Here is a 16,890-nt window from a genome sequence, read left to right as displayed (position 1 = left end):
CAACACTCAACCCAGTCACTCAACACTCAACCCAATCACCCCGCATTCAATCCAATCACTCCACACTCAACCCAACACTCAACCCAACCACTCCGCACTCAACCCAATCACTCCGCACTCAACCCAACACTCAACCCAGTCACTCAACACTCAACCCAATCACTCCGCACTCAACCCAACACTCAACCCAGTCACTCAACACTCAACCCAATCACTCCGCACTCAACCCAACACTCAACCCAGTCACTCAACACTCAACCCAATCACTCCGCACTCAACCCAATCATTCCACATTCAACCCAATCACTCCGCACTCAGCCCAATCACTCCGCACTAAACCCAATCACTCCGCACTAAACCCAACCACTCCGCACTCAACCCAATCACTCCGCACTCAGCCCAATCACTCACCACTCAGCCCAATCACTCCTCACTCAACCCAATCACACCACACGCAACCCAACCACTCCGCACTCAATCCAATCACTCCCCACTCAACCCAATCACTCCCCACTCAACCCAATCACTCAGCACTCAAGCCACTCACTCTGCACTCAACCCAATCACTCCGCACTCAACCCAATCACTCCGCACTCAGCCCAATCACTCTGCACTCAATCCAATCACTCCGCACTCAACCCAATCACTCCCCACTCAACCCAATCACTCAGCACTCAAGCCACTCACTCTGCACTCAACCCAATCACTCCACATTCAACCCAATCACTCCGCACTCAGCCCAATCACTCTGCACTCAATCCAACACTCAACCCAATCACTCAACACTCAACCCAATCACTCCACACTCAACCCAGTCACTCCACACTCAACCCAATCACACCACTCAACCTAATCACTCCGCACTCAACCCAATCACTCCGCACGCAACCCAATCACACCACACGCAACCCAGTCACTCCACACTCAACCCAATCACACCACTCAACATAATCACTCCGCACTCAACCCAATCACTCCGCACGCAACCCAATCACTCTGCACTCAACCCAATCATTCAGCACTCAAGCCAATCACGCCACACTCAACCCAATCACTCCACACTCAACCCAATCACTCCACACTCAACCCAATCACTCCACACTCAACCCACTCACTCCACACTCAACCCAATCACTCCGCACTCAACCCAATCACTCCGCACTCAGCCCAATCACTCCGCACTCAACCCAATCACTCTGCACTCAACCCAATCACTCCGCTCAACCGATTCACTCCACACTCAACCCAGTCTCCACACTCAACCCAATCACACCGCACTCAATCCAATACTCCATACGCTCCTTGAATGTTTGCCATTGCCTATCCACTGTCATCCCTTTAAGTAACGTTCTCCAATTGATCAAAGCCAACTCGGTCTCATGTCATCGTAGTTCCCTTTATTCTGATTCAGGACCCCAGTCTCAGAATCACCTATGTCACGCTCCATCTTGATGAACAATTCTACCATGTTATGGTCACTCATCCCCAAGGTGTCTCACACAACTATTGATTGCCAATGATTCCGTTCTCATTACACAATACCCAGTCTATGACAGGGTTTTTCTAACTCAGGGTCATGACCTGCGGGTAGGTCGCAGGCGGGTGTCAGGAGGGTCATGGAGCGATCAGTTGTGGCGCTCCCGGTCGCAGGAAGATGTCCCCAACGGAGCGACTGGTTGTTAAGATTGCTGGCCGTGGGCTGTCCCCTATTGATTGTGGCGTTTGAGGTGGCAGGTGGCACGAGGCTGGGCTGTGTGCTGGTCACCGCGCACATGCGGGGGGAAGGGGGACTGAGACTGACGGGCATCCACGTAGACGTGCGATGCTAATGGTGGTGGCCCCAGCTCGGAGCTCCACTCTGGTGCTGGTCCTGTGTGCACTGCTTGGCCCATCCCCCATCACCGATCGGCAGTATGTGACCTGCCGCTTAGTGATCAAACTGATCAACTGCCGGTGCCACGTCCGCTTGAACTCCCACAGCGTGAAGTACTGGTCGGGAACTGGTCAGCAGTCTGTGACTGGGGTGGATGAGCCAATGGACAGTGAGGGGGAAACCAGGCCAGGTTCATCAGCCAGGAATAACAAAAAACAAAGAAAAGTACACACAGGAACAGGCCCTTAAGCCCTCCAAGCCCGTGCCGACCATGATGCCCGACTAAACTAAAGCCCCCTACCCTTCCGGGGACCATATCCCTCTATTCCCATCCTATTCATGTATTTGTCAAGATGCCCCTTAAATGTCACTATCGTCCCTGCTTCCACCACTTCCTCCGGTAGCGAGTTCCAGGCACCCACTACCCTCTGCCTAAAAAACTTGCCTCGTACATCTACTCTAAACCTTGCCCCCCTCACCTTAAACCTATGCCCCCTAGTAATTGACTCTTCCACCCTGAGAAAAAGCTTTTGACTGTCCACTCTGTCCATGTATCTCATAATCTTCTATCAGGTCCCTCCTCAACCTCCTTTGTTCCAGTGAGAACAAACCAAGTTGCCCCAACCGCTCCTCATAGCTAATGCCCTCCATACCAGGCAACATTCTGGTAAATCTCTTCTGCAACCTCTCTAAAGCCTCCACATCCTTCTGGTGGTGTGGCGACCAGAATTGAACACTATACTCCAAGTGTGGCCTAACTAAGGTTCTATACAGCTGCAACATGACTTGCCAATTCTTATACTCAATGCCCCGGCCAATGAAGGCAAGCATGCCGTATGCCTTCTTGACTACCTTCTCCACCTGTGTTGCCCCTTTCAGTGACCTGTGGACCTGTACACCCAGATCCCTCTACCTATTAATACTCTTAAGGGTTCTGTCATTTACTGTATATTCCCTACCTGCATTAGACCTTCAAAAATGCATTACCTCACATTTGTCCGGATTAAACTCCATCTGCCGTCTCTCTGCCCAAGTCTCCAAACAATCTAAATCCTGCTGTATCCTCTAACAGTCCTCATCACTATCCGCAATTCCACCAACCGCAAACTTACTAATCAGACCAGTTACATTTTCCTCCAAATCATTTATATATATTACAAACAGCAACAGTCCCAGCACTAATCCCAGATGAACGCCATTAGTCACAGCCCTCCATTCAGAAAAGCATCCTTCCACTGCTACTCTCTGCCTTCTATGACCGAGCCAGTTCTGTGTCCACCTTGCCAGCTCACCCCTGATCCAGTGGGACTTCACCTTTTGTATCAGTCTGCCATGAGGGACCTTGTCAAAGGCCTTACTGAAGTCCATATAGACAACATCCACTGTCCTTCCTGCATCAATCATCTTTGTCACTTCCACGAAAAACTCCACCAAGTTAGTGAGACACGACCTCCCCTTCACAAAACCATGTTGCCTCTCGCTTTTATGTCCACTTATTTCCAAATGGGAGTAGATCCTGTCTTGAAGAATCCTCCCCAGTAATTTCCCTACCACTGATGGAAGGCTCACCGGCCTGTCGTTCCCTGGATTATCCTTGCTACCATGTTTAAACAAAGGAACATTGGCTATTCTCCAATCCTCTGGGGCCTTCCCCATAGCCAGTGAGGATACAAAGATTACGGTCAAGGCCCCAACAATTTCCTCTCTTGCCTCTCTCAGTATTTTGGGATATATCTGATCAGGCCCTGGGGACTGTGTACCTTAATGTGTTTCAAGACCCCCCACACCACCTCTTTTTTGATCTCAACATGGCCCAAACTATCTCTACACCCTTCCCCAGACTCATCATCCACCAAGTCCTTCTCTTTGGTGAATACTGACGCAAAGTACTCATTTAATACCTCACCATTTCCTCTAGCTCCACACATAGATTCCCTCCCCTGTCCTCTCCCTGGTTATCCTCTTGCTCTTTATATATGTATAAAAAGCCTTGAGATGTTCCTTAATCCTGCTGGCCAATGACTTTTTGTGACCCCTTTTAGCCCTCCTGATTCCTTGCTCAAGTTTCTTTCTACTTTCCTTGTATTCCACACTTGCTTTGTCTATTTCCAGCCTCCTAGCCTTGACAAATGCCTCCTTTTTCTTTTTAACGAGGCTCACAATATCTCTCGTTATCCAAGGTTCCCAAAACTTGCCATACTTATCCTTCATCCTCGCAGGAACATGCCGGTCCTGAATTCCTATCAACTTACACTTGAAAGCCTCCCACATGCCAGATGTTGATTTGCCCTCAAACATCTGCCCCCAATCTACATTCTTCAGTTCCCGCCTAATATTGTTGCATTTAGCCTTCCCCCAATTTAGCACCTTCACCTGAGGACTACACTTATCCATCAGTACCTTAAAGCTTACTGAATTGTGATCGCTGTTCCCAAACTGCTCCCCTACTGAAACGATCAAATACTGATCAAACAAGGTCAGTCAATATGGCAGGCACATGTCAACACTGGAAGAAACCTACACAGTCATCACTTTGTGTCGTCACTCTCTGGAAACCTGGAAGTCAGTGCTTTTGGTGAGAATGGAGAAGGAGATGACTTGGATGTTTGGATAGTGCAATGCAGAGGAACCAGAAAGAAATATTGTGACTCTGTGTATTTGACAAGTTACTTCACCTCATCTCTAATCATAGTTTGTAAAGTAAAAACACGGTTGTACTTTTTTCTATACTTGTTTAAATTTATAAAGAAATGGGAATATATTTGAAAAAAGGTTTGTGTGAAAATGTAAGGATGCGCATGTTCAACTGAAATTGTTTAATTTTCAGCAGTAAAAAGTCATAATAAAGTTTCAAAGTAAAAAAAAAGAATGGCGGCTGCGACCGACGTTTAACCATGAATGATGGAGACTTTCCGGAGCAGCGGCAGAGAGAAGGTCACGCTCCTGGACCGCACACTGATGCAATGTGCCCTGTACGTCCGCGCTTTGGGTTCAAAATCATGGACGAGGGAATCCTCCGTTATGAAGCTGCCAGCAAGCAACAGGACTGAAGAAATGAAGATGGATTATTTTGTAATAAAGAAGAAAAGGCCAGAGACACAAACAGGCCAGGATCTCCCAGCTGAATCTGCTGGAGAGAGCTTCTCCCAGCAGTGCTGGTGTGAGCTGTATCCAGAGCCCCAGGGTCTCTGGTGAGCAACTCATTGAGCAGAAACTGAAATTGGGAACAAAGCAGTATAAAGATGATTTCTTGAGGTATGGCTTTACTGTGCCAGTGAAAATCAGGATGCAAAACCCATGTGTGTTATATGCAGGGAAATACTGGCAAATGAAAGTTTAAAACCCTCGAATCTTCAAAGGCATTTGAAGATTAAGCATGGCGAGTTCGAGGATACACCTCTTCATTTTCTTTTTCAAAGGATGCAGCAAGAACTCGTCAGCTGAGTCCTGAGCAGAAATGTAGCATTGAATGATGAAGCAAGTGAGATCGTGAGGACCAGGCAGGCTCACCTGTCGATTAAAGGTAAGCAATAATGGTGTGTCCCGAAGATCCGCCGGTTGGTAAAAGTGGGTCCCGGGGAACAAAGTTTGATAAGGGTAGCCTGTTCTCTCATTGGTTCCTTGGTGTATTGGTCCAGAAAACCGTCCCATACACATTCCAGGAATTCCTCCTCAATGCTATTGTTACTAATTTGATTGGTCCAGTCCAAATGCAGATTAAAGTCACCCATAATTACAGATGATCCTTTATTGCATGTCTCTCTAATTTCCTGTTGATGCCATTCCCAATGTCAGCACTGCAGTTTGGGGGACTCTGTACGACGCCCACTCATGTTTTTTGCCCCTTGGTGTTTCTCAGCTTTACCCCCACAGATTCCACATTGCTGGAGCTAATATCCTGTCAGCTCTGGCGATCAAAGCGGTTCCTCCCCATTTATTCCATCAAAACGCCTCACCATTCTGACCACAGTTTGCCACCCGTTATCATGAAGGGATTTTTAAAAAAACTCAATGCACCCATGAATCTTTGGGAAGTAAATCCCCTGTGCAAGGTCCCACGACGGCATACACACAAGTGGGAGAAGACGGGAGGAAGGCTGGGGCTGGGAAACTATCCCCACCCCTCATGGAAGAAACAGGTAAAAGTGCAATTGCTGAGTATGTCATGCCTGCGCATTTTTCTTTTTGGAACAAGCTCATTGCTGGCAGAGAAATCTCCCTCACGATTGTGTTAATCTCCTCTTTAACCAACAAAGCCACCCCACCCCACTGCCTTTTCCCTTTTGTCTGTCCTTCCTAAATACTGACTACCTCTGGTTGTTCAGTTCCCAGCCTTGGTAACCTAGCAACCATGGCTCTCTATTCCCGACTATATCATACCTGTTGACATATATTTGAGCAATTATTTCATCAACTTTATTGCGAATGCTCCGCACGTTAAGGCACAAAGCCTTCAGACTTGTCCCGTACCCAATATTTTCACTGTGGCCCAGTTTGATTCTGGCTCTTGATTACTCTGCCTATCACTCTTCTTATTCTCCTTTCTGGCTTTTGTTTTTGTCCATGTTTCTCCCTCCCCTGACTCCTCACCTTGTTTCCTAGCGTCCTGCCATTTTAGCTTAAACTCTCTGCAACCCATGCTGGCAATGAATGGAAGTCAACATCTTCACAAGAAGGGATCACCCTGTACCCCAGTGAGAGTCAGCACCTTCAGGAGAGGAGGGGGACCCTGTACCCCAGTGAGAGTCAGCACCTTCAGGAGAGGAGGGGACCCTGTACCCCAGTGAGAGTCAGCACCTTCAGGAGAGGAGGGGGACCCTGTACCCCAGTGAGAGTCAGCACCTTCAGGAGAGGAGGGGACCCTGTACCCCAGTGAGAGTCAGCACCTTCAGGAGAGGAGGGGACACTGTACCCCAGTGAGAGTCAGCACCTTCAGGAGAGGAGGGGGAGTCTGTACCCCAGTGAGAGTCAGCACCTTCAGGAGAGGAGGGGACACTGTACCCCAGTGAGAGTCAGCACCTTCAGGAGAGGAGGGGGTCTGTGCCCCAGTGAGAGTCAGCACCTTCAGGAGAGGGACCCTGTACCCCAGTGAGAGTCGGCACCTTCAGGAGAGGGACCCTGTACCCCAGTGAGAGTCAGCACCTTCAGGAGCGGAGAGGGACCCTGTACCCCAGTGAGAGTCAGCACCTTCAGGAGAGGGACCCTGTACCCCAGTGAGAATCATTTGGGTTTCCTCCGGGTGCTCCGGTTTCCTCCCACAGTCCAAAGATGTGCGGGTTAGGTGGACTTGTCAAGCTAGGTCTTTCCCCATAGTGTCCAAAAGGTAGGTGGGGTTGTTGGGTTACAGGGATAGGGAGTGGGCTTCGGCAGGGTGCCCTTTCGATGGGCCAAATGGCCTCCTTCTGCATTGTAAATTTTATGATTCTATGATTCGGTTCTGCTACAAAAACCAGCATCAGGCCCGGGAAACATTTTATAATCAGAAAGTATAAATGAATGAATTAGCTGTGAAAACTGGGATGGGAGGACCCTCACCCTGACTGGCCATCAGAAATTCCTGAGAAGTTGGTACTAGTCTTTAAAAATTATTTCATGGAATATTGCTATTGCTGGCAGGACGAGCATCCCTAATTGCCCTTGAACTGAGGGGGCAGTTCAGCTATTTCAGGTGGTAAATGTCAGTCACATGGCTCTGGGTCTGGAGTCACAGGTACACGAGACCAGGTAAGGACGGCACATTTCCTCCCCAAAGGGCATTAGTGAGCCAGGTGGGGTTTTGCAACAATGGATAATAGTTTTATGGTCACAATTACTGAGACGAGCCCTCATTCCAGATTTCTTTGATTGACTGAATTTAAATTTCATCAGATGCCGCAATGTTAAAAGTGACGCAGTGTTAACGACTGCAGCAGAGTGAGACTGGAATCTCCATTATTGTTCCACTGAATTCCACAGTCTCTCCTCAGCTTCAACTAATTATCCAACCATAGGGTACATCATAAGCTTGATCAGGACACACATTCCACAGTAGGAGGGGACGACAGTAATCGGACAGGAACTGTAGTTGATGGTTTGAGGGTTGGTGGAAAGAGAAACTTAAACAAATTGTTGCTAATTACATCAGGAACCATGCAGAAAACAATATTAGTCTCCCAATGGGAGAACTGCGCCCACAGTTTATCTTGGGTAATGATATAGTTGGATCGCAGGTGGGAGTGATGCCTACTGTGGTTGATAAGCAGTTGGAAAATCAGTCAACTGAAGTGTTGAAGGACGAATATCCTGGGATTTTTCCGGATTGTGTAGTAACAAGGTCGCAAAGTCACAGGTTAAGACAAGAGGAGAAATCAAAGAGTGAAGGTGACGTTGAAGTGCAATTATCAGAAACAATTTTTGATCAGATGGTTGAAAAAGAATAAGAACAGGTGGAGGATGAGGCGGATATTTTTAGTTCAGGAAAATTGGCGGAGTTACAACAGAAAGATGTAGAAATAAAACGGATATATCAGAAAGCATATACGGAAGAGGAATCTGAGAGTAGACCAGAGTGTTATTACCGTAAAAATGATGTCTTGATGAGAAAATGGAGACCTGTACATATGCAGGCGGATGAAAAGTGGGCAGAGGTTCATCAAGTAGTATTGCCGGTAGGGTATAGAAAGGAGGTGTTGCGAGTTGCACATGAGGTAGCAGTGGGAGATCATTTGGGAATAAGGAAAACTCAAGCTAAAATTCAGAAACATTTTTATTGGCCTGGACTACATAAAGATGTAGTTAAATTTTGTCAATCATGTCACACAAGTGATAGGGAAACCTCAAGCAGTGATAAAACCAGTGCCCTTAATACCCATTCCAGCATTTGAGGAACCTTTTACAAGGGTCCTAATCGATTGTGTAGGACCGCTTCCTAAAACAAAAAGTGGGAATCAATATCTTTTGACTATAATGGATGTGTCTACGAGGTTTCCAGAGGCCATTCCAGTATGTAATATTACAGCTAAAAGGATTGTGGAGGAATTACTTAAATTCTTTACTAGATATGGACTACCCACAGAAATTCAATCGGATCAATGAACAAATTTTACTTCAAAGTTATTCAAAGAAGTTATGGGTAGTTTAGGAATAAAACAATTTAAATCAACTGCGTACCATCCAGAATTGCAGGGAGCGTTATAAAGGTGGCATCAGACATGAAAGACAATGTTGAGAGCGTATTGTCAAGATTATGCAGAGGATTGGGATAAAGGAATTCCATTCGTATTGTTTGCAATTAGGGATGCACCTAATGAGTCTACCAAATTTAGTCCTTTTGAACTAATTTTTGGTCATGAGGTAAGAGGACCACTTAAATTGATTAAGGAAAAATTGGTGGGTGAGAGATCGGAAATTACACTATTGAATTACGTGTCAAATTTTAGGGAATGATTAAATAGAGCAGGTGAATTGGCTAGACAACATTTAAAAGTTGCACAAAATGTGATGAAATGGGTAGCGGACAAGAAATCCAAAGTTCGTAGTTTTGCCAGTGGGGATAAAGTTTTAGTGTTGTTACCAGTGGTAGGTGAGCCTTTAAAAGCTAGGTTTTGTGGACCGTATCAGATTGAAAGGAAATTAAGTGAGGTGAATTATGTGGTAAAAACACAGATAGAAGGAAAACTCACCGAATGTGTCACGTGAATATGCTTAAAAGGTACTTTGAAAGGGAAGGAGAGAAAAAGGAGGTTTTAATGATTCTAACTCAAAGTGACGAACCAAATCCAGATGACTGTGAATTTGACATACCTCAAATTAAATTAGAAAATGAGGATGTTCTTAAAAATTGGGATGAATTGTTAAGTTACCTTCCAGAGGAAAAACGAACTGACCTGAAAGAGTTATTGATAAACATGGGCAAGTTTGTAGAGATAAATTGGGAAGTACTAAAATGGCTCTACATGATGTAGATGTGTGAAATGCTGTTCCTATCAAACAACATCCATATAAACTTAATCCTTTAAAATTGGCACAGGTTAACAAAGAGATTGAGAGTATGCTTAAAAATGGCATAATTGAAGTGGGTTGCAGCCAATGGAGCTCACCCATAGTGATGGTACCTAAACCAGACGGTACCCAACGGTTGTGTGTGGACTATCGAAAGGTCAATGCAGTTACAAGAATGGACTCTTACCCTATCCCACGTTTGAAGGATTGCATTTAGAAATTGGGACAATCTGCTTTTATTTCCACCTTCCAGACATGGAAAGAACATTTAAAACATCGTATGGAGTTCTTTGATCGACTTCAGGAGGCAGGTTTGGTGATGAACCTAGCCGAAAGTGAATTTGGAGAAGCCCGAATCACTTTCCTTGCGGAGTTTCCGATACCCTCAAGACGAAGGGAAATAATGCGATCTCCTAGCATGAATGAATTTGATTGAACAGGTGTGCAAAAGTTTTGTGGCGTGATTACTCCCCTGATGGAATTGCTGAAGAAACGTAAAAAATTTCAATGGGCAGCGGACTTTCAACAGGCATTTGGCTACCTGAAAGCTGTGGTAACCAATGCTCCTGTATTGGAGAATTGCAAGGGACTCTGTGGTAAGATTGAACTAAAGTATCTGATTCTAAAGAGAAATGCCGAGGAGTGAAGGAATGGATGGATCGTGCAGAGACTTTGTTCAAAGAGACTGTCAATCGAGAAGGATTTTGGTTGGAGAAAGAAGAACGAAGAAAAATGGACTATATTATTATACCTGTTTGAGTGTGGTGTTTTCTTTAAATGAAAATGTATATTTACTGTGTGCATTTCTTAGTGGATGGTGCAAAGGTGAAAAATGAAACCATCTTGAAGTTGATTGATATTTTTTTTTCTTGGGGGGAGGTGTCATGCGAGAGTATCTTTAAGACATGGATGTTTAAGCAATGTACCTTTACGAAAACAGTGATGTCAGAGAGTGGGTGGAGCTGGGCTTTAGATCAGCCATTTTGAAGTTTCAGTTGGAAAAAGAGCTTGTGTCTGTCTGTGTGTTTCCAGAGAGCTGCAGTTTGGAGAAAAAGAGCTTGGGGAGAGTTTGCAGTGAGCTGGATCTCTGCCATGAAAGACTATCTCTGGATCATTTGGGTGATTTAAACTCATAATAGTAAAGCCTTTAACCTGTGATTCTGTTTAAAGGTGTTAGGTCTCTTGGAAGTTTGAAGGAACATTTTGAGGAATTATTTACTGTTGTAATATTTTCTGAGTTATCTTTGAAGTAAGGGGTGTTAAGAGATCCAATGTTTATTGAAGATGTTAAGTTGAGTTCATGGAATAAACATTGTTTTGTGTTTAAAAACCCACGTGTCCATAATTGTAATCCCATCCCTAGGGAACAAGCCGTGTGCTCAGAAAAGCAACAAATACATTAAGGGGGAAGTTGGTTGAACTCCATGATATATTTTGGGGTTCTAAAAACGCCTCGCCCATAACAGAAAGTTTAACAATTATCAATACAGCTCTTACGGCAGACTGCGGTTAATATGCAGATTGTCCCATCTCGGTATTGCTGTCCTTGGTCTCATCGACTCGGGTGTGTACAAGGGGAAATCGCTGCGATAGGTGCTGACTGTCTCCATGGGAACAGACTTTGGCTTGGACCGTTTCTTCGCTGGTGTCTGCTGTTTCTCAAAGGGATGAGGCTGAAAGATGACTTGATAAGTGGTATTCAAATCATGAACACCTTTAGTAACAGAATAACACATTAGAAATAAATTCCGGAAATACTGTGGAAAGTATTTTCCACTTTGTCTCCTTGCATTACAGACCATTCATTTATTGAGTCTAGCCCCGTGCTGTACCTGTCCTGGGAGTGTTTGATGGGGACAGTGTAGAGGGAGCTTTACTCTGTATCTAACCCCGTGCTGTACCTGTCCTGGGAGTGTTTGATGGGGACAGTGTAGAGGGAGCTTTACTCTGTATCTAACCCCGTGCTGTACCTGTCCTGGGAGTGTTTGATGGGGACAGTGTAGAGGAAGCTTTACTCTGTATCTAACCCCGTGCTGTACCTGTCCTGGGAGTGTTTGATGGGAACAGTGTAGTGGAAGCTTTACTCTGTATCTAACCCCGTGCTGTACCTGTCCTGGGAGTGTTTGATGGGAACAGTGTAGAGGGAGCTTCACTCTGTATCGAAGCCTGTGCTGTACCTGTCCTGGGAGTGTTTGATGGGGACAGTGTAGAGGGAGCTTTACTCTGTATCTAACCCCGTGCTGTACCTGTCCTGGGAGTGTTTGATGGGGACAGTGTAGAGGGAGCGTTACTCTGTATCTAACCCTGTGCTGTACCTGTCCTGGGAGTGTTTGATGGGGACAGTGTAGAGGGAGCTTTACTCTGTATCTAACCCCGTGCTGTACCTGTCCTGGGAGTGTTTGATGGGGACAGTGTAGAGGGAGCTTTCCTCTGTATCTAACCCCGTGCTGTCCCTGTCCTGGGAGTGTTTGATGGGGACAGTGTAGAGGGAGCTTCACTCTGTATCGAAGCCTGTGCTGTACCTGTCCTGGGAACATATTTTCTGAAATTGGCGAGTTTGGTTCATTACCCAGAAGATTACAGATATTTAAGAATAAACAGTAATTGAAATATTTGAAGTGTATAAGGTTGGACAAACAAATATACTAATTAGGAGCAGCAGTCGGTTTCTTTCACCTCGAGTCTGCTCCGTCATTCTGCAAGGTAACGGCTGATTGAGTTGAAACCTCAGATCCAACCTATCTCCAATAACCTTTCACCCTCTTCTTGATCAAGAATCTATCCAGTTCTGCCTTGAAAACCATCAAAAGATCCTGCTTCCTCTGCCCGGTGAGGAAATAAGAACCAGGACTCCGGACCCTCCAAGAGAAAACATTTCTCCTCATCTCTGTTTTAAATGGCTAACCCCTTAATTTTAAACCGTGACCCCCAGTCCGAGATTCTCCCACAAGAGGAAACATCCTCTCCACATCCACCCGGTCCACACCCCTCAGGATCATTAAGGTTTCGATCAAGTCGCCTCTTACACTTCAAAACTCTAGTGGATACAAACCTAACCTCTCCAACCTTTCCTCATAAGATGACCCGCCCATTCCTGGTGTTAGTCTTTCCTTAAGTCAGGAGACCAATGCGGTACACAGTGCTCCAGCTGTGGTCTCACCAATGTCCCGTACAAGTGAAGCATAACCTCCCTTCAATTGTAATCAATTCTCCTCACAATAAACAATAACATTCCATTAGTTTTCCTAATTACTTGCTGAACCTGTATACCTTTTGTGATTCATGCACTAGGACACCCAGATCCCTCTGTATGTCAGAGCTCTGCGATCTCTCACCATTTAGATAATATTCTTCCTGCCAAAATGGACAATTTCACATTTTTGCACATTATGCTGCATCTGCCAGATGTTTGCCCCCTCACTGACCTATCTATGTCACTTTGTAGCCACCTCTTGTCCTTTTCACAATTTTCTTTCCTACCGATCTGTGTTCAGCAGCCATACCTTCAGTCCCTTTGTCATTTGTATAAATTGTCAAAGGTTGAGGCCCAGCACTAATCCCTGTGGCACACCACTCGTCACATCCTACAAACCTGCAAATGATCCATTTATGCCTATTCTTTGTTTCCTGTTAGCCGGCCAATCTTTAATCCATGCCAATGTTACCCACTACAACATGGGCTTTTATTTTCCACAATAGCCTTTGATGTGGCACCCTACCATTTCTCCAATAAATTGGTTGAATACAATTTCTCTTTCACACAACCATGTGGACTCTGCCTTGAATTTTTTCAAGTGCTGGGTTATAATAGTCTCTAACACTTTCCCGATGTTAGGTTAACTGGACTGTAGTTTTCTACTGTTTCTCTCCCTCCCTTCTCGCTATCTTTCTTTTTTTTTAGAAACTATTTTATTGAAGCATTTGTAATTTTCACAATTTAACATATTGACATTTCTAAAATAACCGCGCGGGTCGACGCACAAAATACCCCCTAAAATAACACACTATAAACCACGTACCCCACTTCTCCCGCCCTGTCCCCAATTACCCCTATACTAAATTCCCTGTCCTTATTTAACCATGCCTCCTGTTTTCCTCCCCCCCCCTTTTTTCCCTTTCCCCCCTTACTGGTGACGTTCAATTTTTGTTAAAGAAATCGATGAACAGCTGCCAACTCCGGGCGAATCCCTGTATTGATCCTCTTAGAGCAAACTTGATTTTCTCCAGACTGAGAAACTCCACCATATCGCTGACCCACTCCTGATTTCGGGGTCTCGGAGTCCCTCCGTCTCAGCAAGATCCGTCTCCGGGCCACCAGGGAGGAGAAGGCCAGAATATCGGCCCCCTTTGCCCCCAGATCTTCCGACACCCCAAACACTGCTAATTCTGGATTCGGAGTTTGCCTACCTTCCAGGACTTCCGACATAACATCCGCAAAACCCTGCCAGAATTCCCTCGGTTTCGGACATGCCCAAAACATCTGGGGCGAAATTCTCCCCCAACGGCGGGATGCCCGCCGACTGGCGCCAAAGCCGGCGCAAATCAGACGGGCATCGCGCCGGCAAAAAGGTGCGGAAGTCTCCGCATCTTTGGCGGCCTAGCCCCAACATTGAGGGGTTAGGCCGACGCCGGAGGGATTTCCGCCCCGCCAGCTGGCGGAAATGGCGTTTGTTGCCCCGCCAGCTGGCGCGGAAATGCGGCGCATGCGCGGGAGCGTCAGCGGCCGCTGTCAGTTTCCCAGCGCATGCGCGGGAGCGTCAGCGGCCGCTGTCAGTTTCCCGCGCATGCGCAGTGGGGAGAGTCACTTCCGCCTCCGCCATGGTGGAGACCGTGGCGGAGGCGGAAGGGAAAGAGTGCCCCCACGGCACAGGCCCGCCCGCGGATCGGTGGGCCCCGATCGCGGGCCAGGCCACCGTGGGGGCACCTCCCGGGGTCAGATCGCCCCGCGCCCCCCCCTAGGACCCCGGAGCCTGCCCACACCGCCTGGTCCCGCCGGTAAATACCAGGTTTGATTTACGCCGGCGGGACAGGCAATTCCTGGTCGGGACTTCGGCCCATCCGGGCCGGAGAATCCAGCGGGGGGTCCCGCCAACCGGCGCGGCCGGATTCCCGCCCCCGCCCAATCTCCGGGAGCGGAGACTTCGGCGGGGGCGGGATTCACGGCGGCCAACGGCCATTCTCCGACCCGGCGGGGGGTCGGAGAATGACGCCCCTGAACATGGTTGGCCGGCTACCCCCTCACCGCCCACATCTGTCCTCCACCTCCTCGAAGAACCTACTCATCCGGGCTACCGTTATGTGGGCCCTGTGGACTGCTTTGAACTGAATCAAGTTCTCGCTATCTTTCAATCTAATGGAACCTTCTCCGAATCTAGGGAATTTTGGAAAATTAAAACCAGTGCAAAACTATCTCACTCGTCACTTCTTTGAAGGTTCCAGGATGAAGTCCGTCAAGATCGAGACACAGGTCCAGCTCACAGCTCTAATAATTTGTTCGGAACCACTTTCCTGGTGATAGTAATTTTCCAAAGTTCCACGATCCTTCCTTCCAGATCCTGATTTATAACTATTCCTGGGATTTCTGTGTCTTCTATGATGAAGACCAATGAAAAATATCTGTTTAATTCATCTGCCATCTCCTTATTACTCCAGAATTAATTTCCCAGACTCACTTCCAAGAGGACCAATGCTCACTTTGTTAACTTATTTAAGAATCTGTAGAAACTCTAACTGTTTTTCTATTTTTAGTGAGCTTTTCTCATATGCTAAGTTTTCCCTTCTTATTAATCTTTTAATCAATCTTTGCTGTTCTTCATATTCTACCTAATCTTCTGACCTGCCACCTATCCTTGTGCAATTATTTGCATTTTCTTTAAGTTTGATATTATCTTTAATGTTTTTCGTTAACCACGGATGTGGATCCGCCCTTTGGAATTTTCCTTTCTCAATGGAATGTATCTATTCCATGTATTTTGAAATATCACTTTAAATATTGGCCTTTGCATCTCTATTGATGTATCCTGTGTTAGAAATTATATCTAGGAAATGTCAGTGCCTTTAGGAAGCACAATATATGAAGCCACGTGGAAACACACTGCAGTCTGTGTTTCTCTTTCTGATCTTCACTCACTGAAGGATGACAGGGTTCAGCTACTGTGCTCCACCCTGTATCATTGGTGACTTTGAGTCACCATACCTTGAAACTTTAAGGTGTCTGGCATAGCTTTTCCTCGTTCTACTCTGTAGCATGAATTTTCAGCTATTTCCGCTTGTGTTGTATTTTGCTGCGTTTTATTCTGACATTGGCAGCACGAAGATCCTGTAAATATGGAAATAGAACATTAGAGGTCTAATTTTGTAGTGTTTAAGGTCTCGGGTTCCTTGTGGAACTGTGAGGTATGTAGGACTTGTTAAAGACAGCAACAGAATGTTGCCACACTCCAGATGGGCGGGTTCAGCTCAGGGCTCTGTACAGCTGAAGGTTTACATATTCCCGAATCTAACCCTCTTGCGATAAAGGCCAACATTTCATTTGGCTTTTTGATTTATTTATGGATCTGATAACTGTCAATTAATGACATGGATACTTGATTTCCCAAGTTCCGGCTCCTCTGCAACCCTAGTCTCTCACCATTAAGAAAATATTAACTCCGGTTCAGAGTCATGACTTTCCATTGTCCCTTCATGAAACATCATTTTAATAGTTTGCCTCTCTGCCTATGTCCCTTTTCACCTCCTGTTCCTGCTGCACAATTTAATCTATTTCCTAATTCATTCTTGTCTGTAATCTTGGATATGCAACTCTCCTTCCCTCAGTCAAGCCTTGAATAAATATTGTGAAAAGTGCTAGCACTGGGACATAATCTTTGGATGCATGTCCTATGTCACATCCCATCTGTGAGGTACTAAGACCTCATACTGTATAATTTTATAAGATGTATATCAATATCCTTATGGCTAATTGTAAAATGTTTAAAACTGAACAAAGATCCTTAAAATAGCTGAATCCAAGTCTGTCTGTAACCCCCGACTCCCTG

The 16,890-nt window shown here is 46.0% G+C and overlaps 1 protein-coding gene across 9 annotated transcripts in view; it reads right to left on the bottom strand.

The window, feature by feature from the left end:
• LOC140398091 (uncharacterized) overlaps nucleotides 1–16,890 on the bottom strand; it is a 75,968-nt gene that overhangs the window by 44,297 nt on the left and 14,781 nt on the right. For 7 of the 9 annotated variants that reach the window (XM_072486319.1, XM_072486318.1, XM_072486322.1 and 4 more), the window contains 2 exons: nucleotides 16,050–16,172; nucleotides 11,351–11,567 (listed from right to left, as the gene is read on the bottom strand). In XM_072486319.1, coding sequence (XP_072342420.1) covers nucleotides 11,351–11,567; nucleotides 16,050–16,172 — 340 coding nt within the window. The remainder of the gene's footprint in view (nucleotides 1–11,350; nucleotides 11,568–16,049; nucleotides 16,173–16,890) is intronic. The other 2 variants (XM_072486321.1, XM_072486320.1) reach the window with 2 other exon arrangements.

The sequence above is a fragment of the Scyliorhinus torazame genome, chromosome 21, assembly GCF_047496885.1.
Source record: "Scyliorhinus torazame isolate Kashiwa2021f chromosome 21, sScyTor2.1, whole genome shotgun sequence".
Lineage (NCBI taxonomy): Eukaryota > Metazoa > Chordata > Chondrichthyes > Carcharhiniformes > Scyliorhinidae > Scyliorhinus > Scyliorhinus torazame.
Note: the sequence above shows the minus strand (reverse complement) of the source record. Positions and strands in the feature narration are given on the sequence as shown.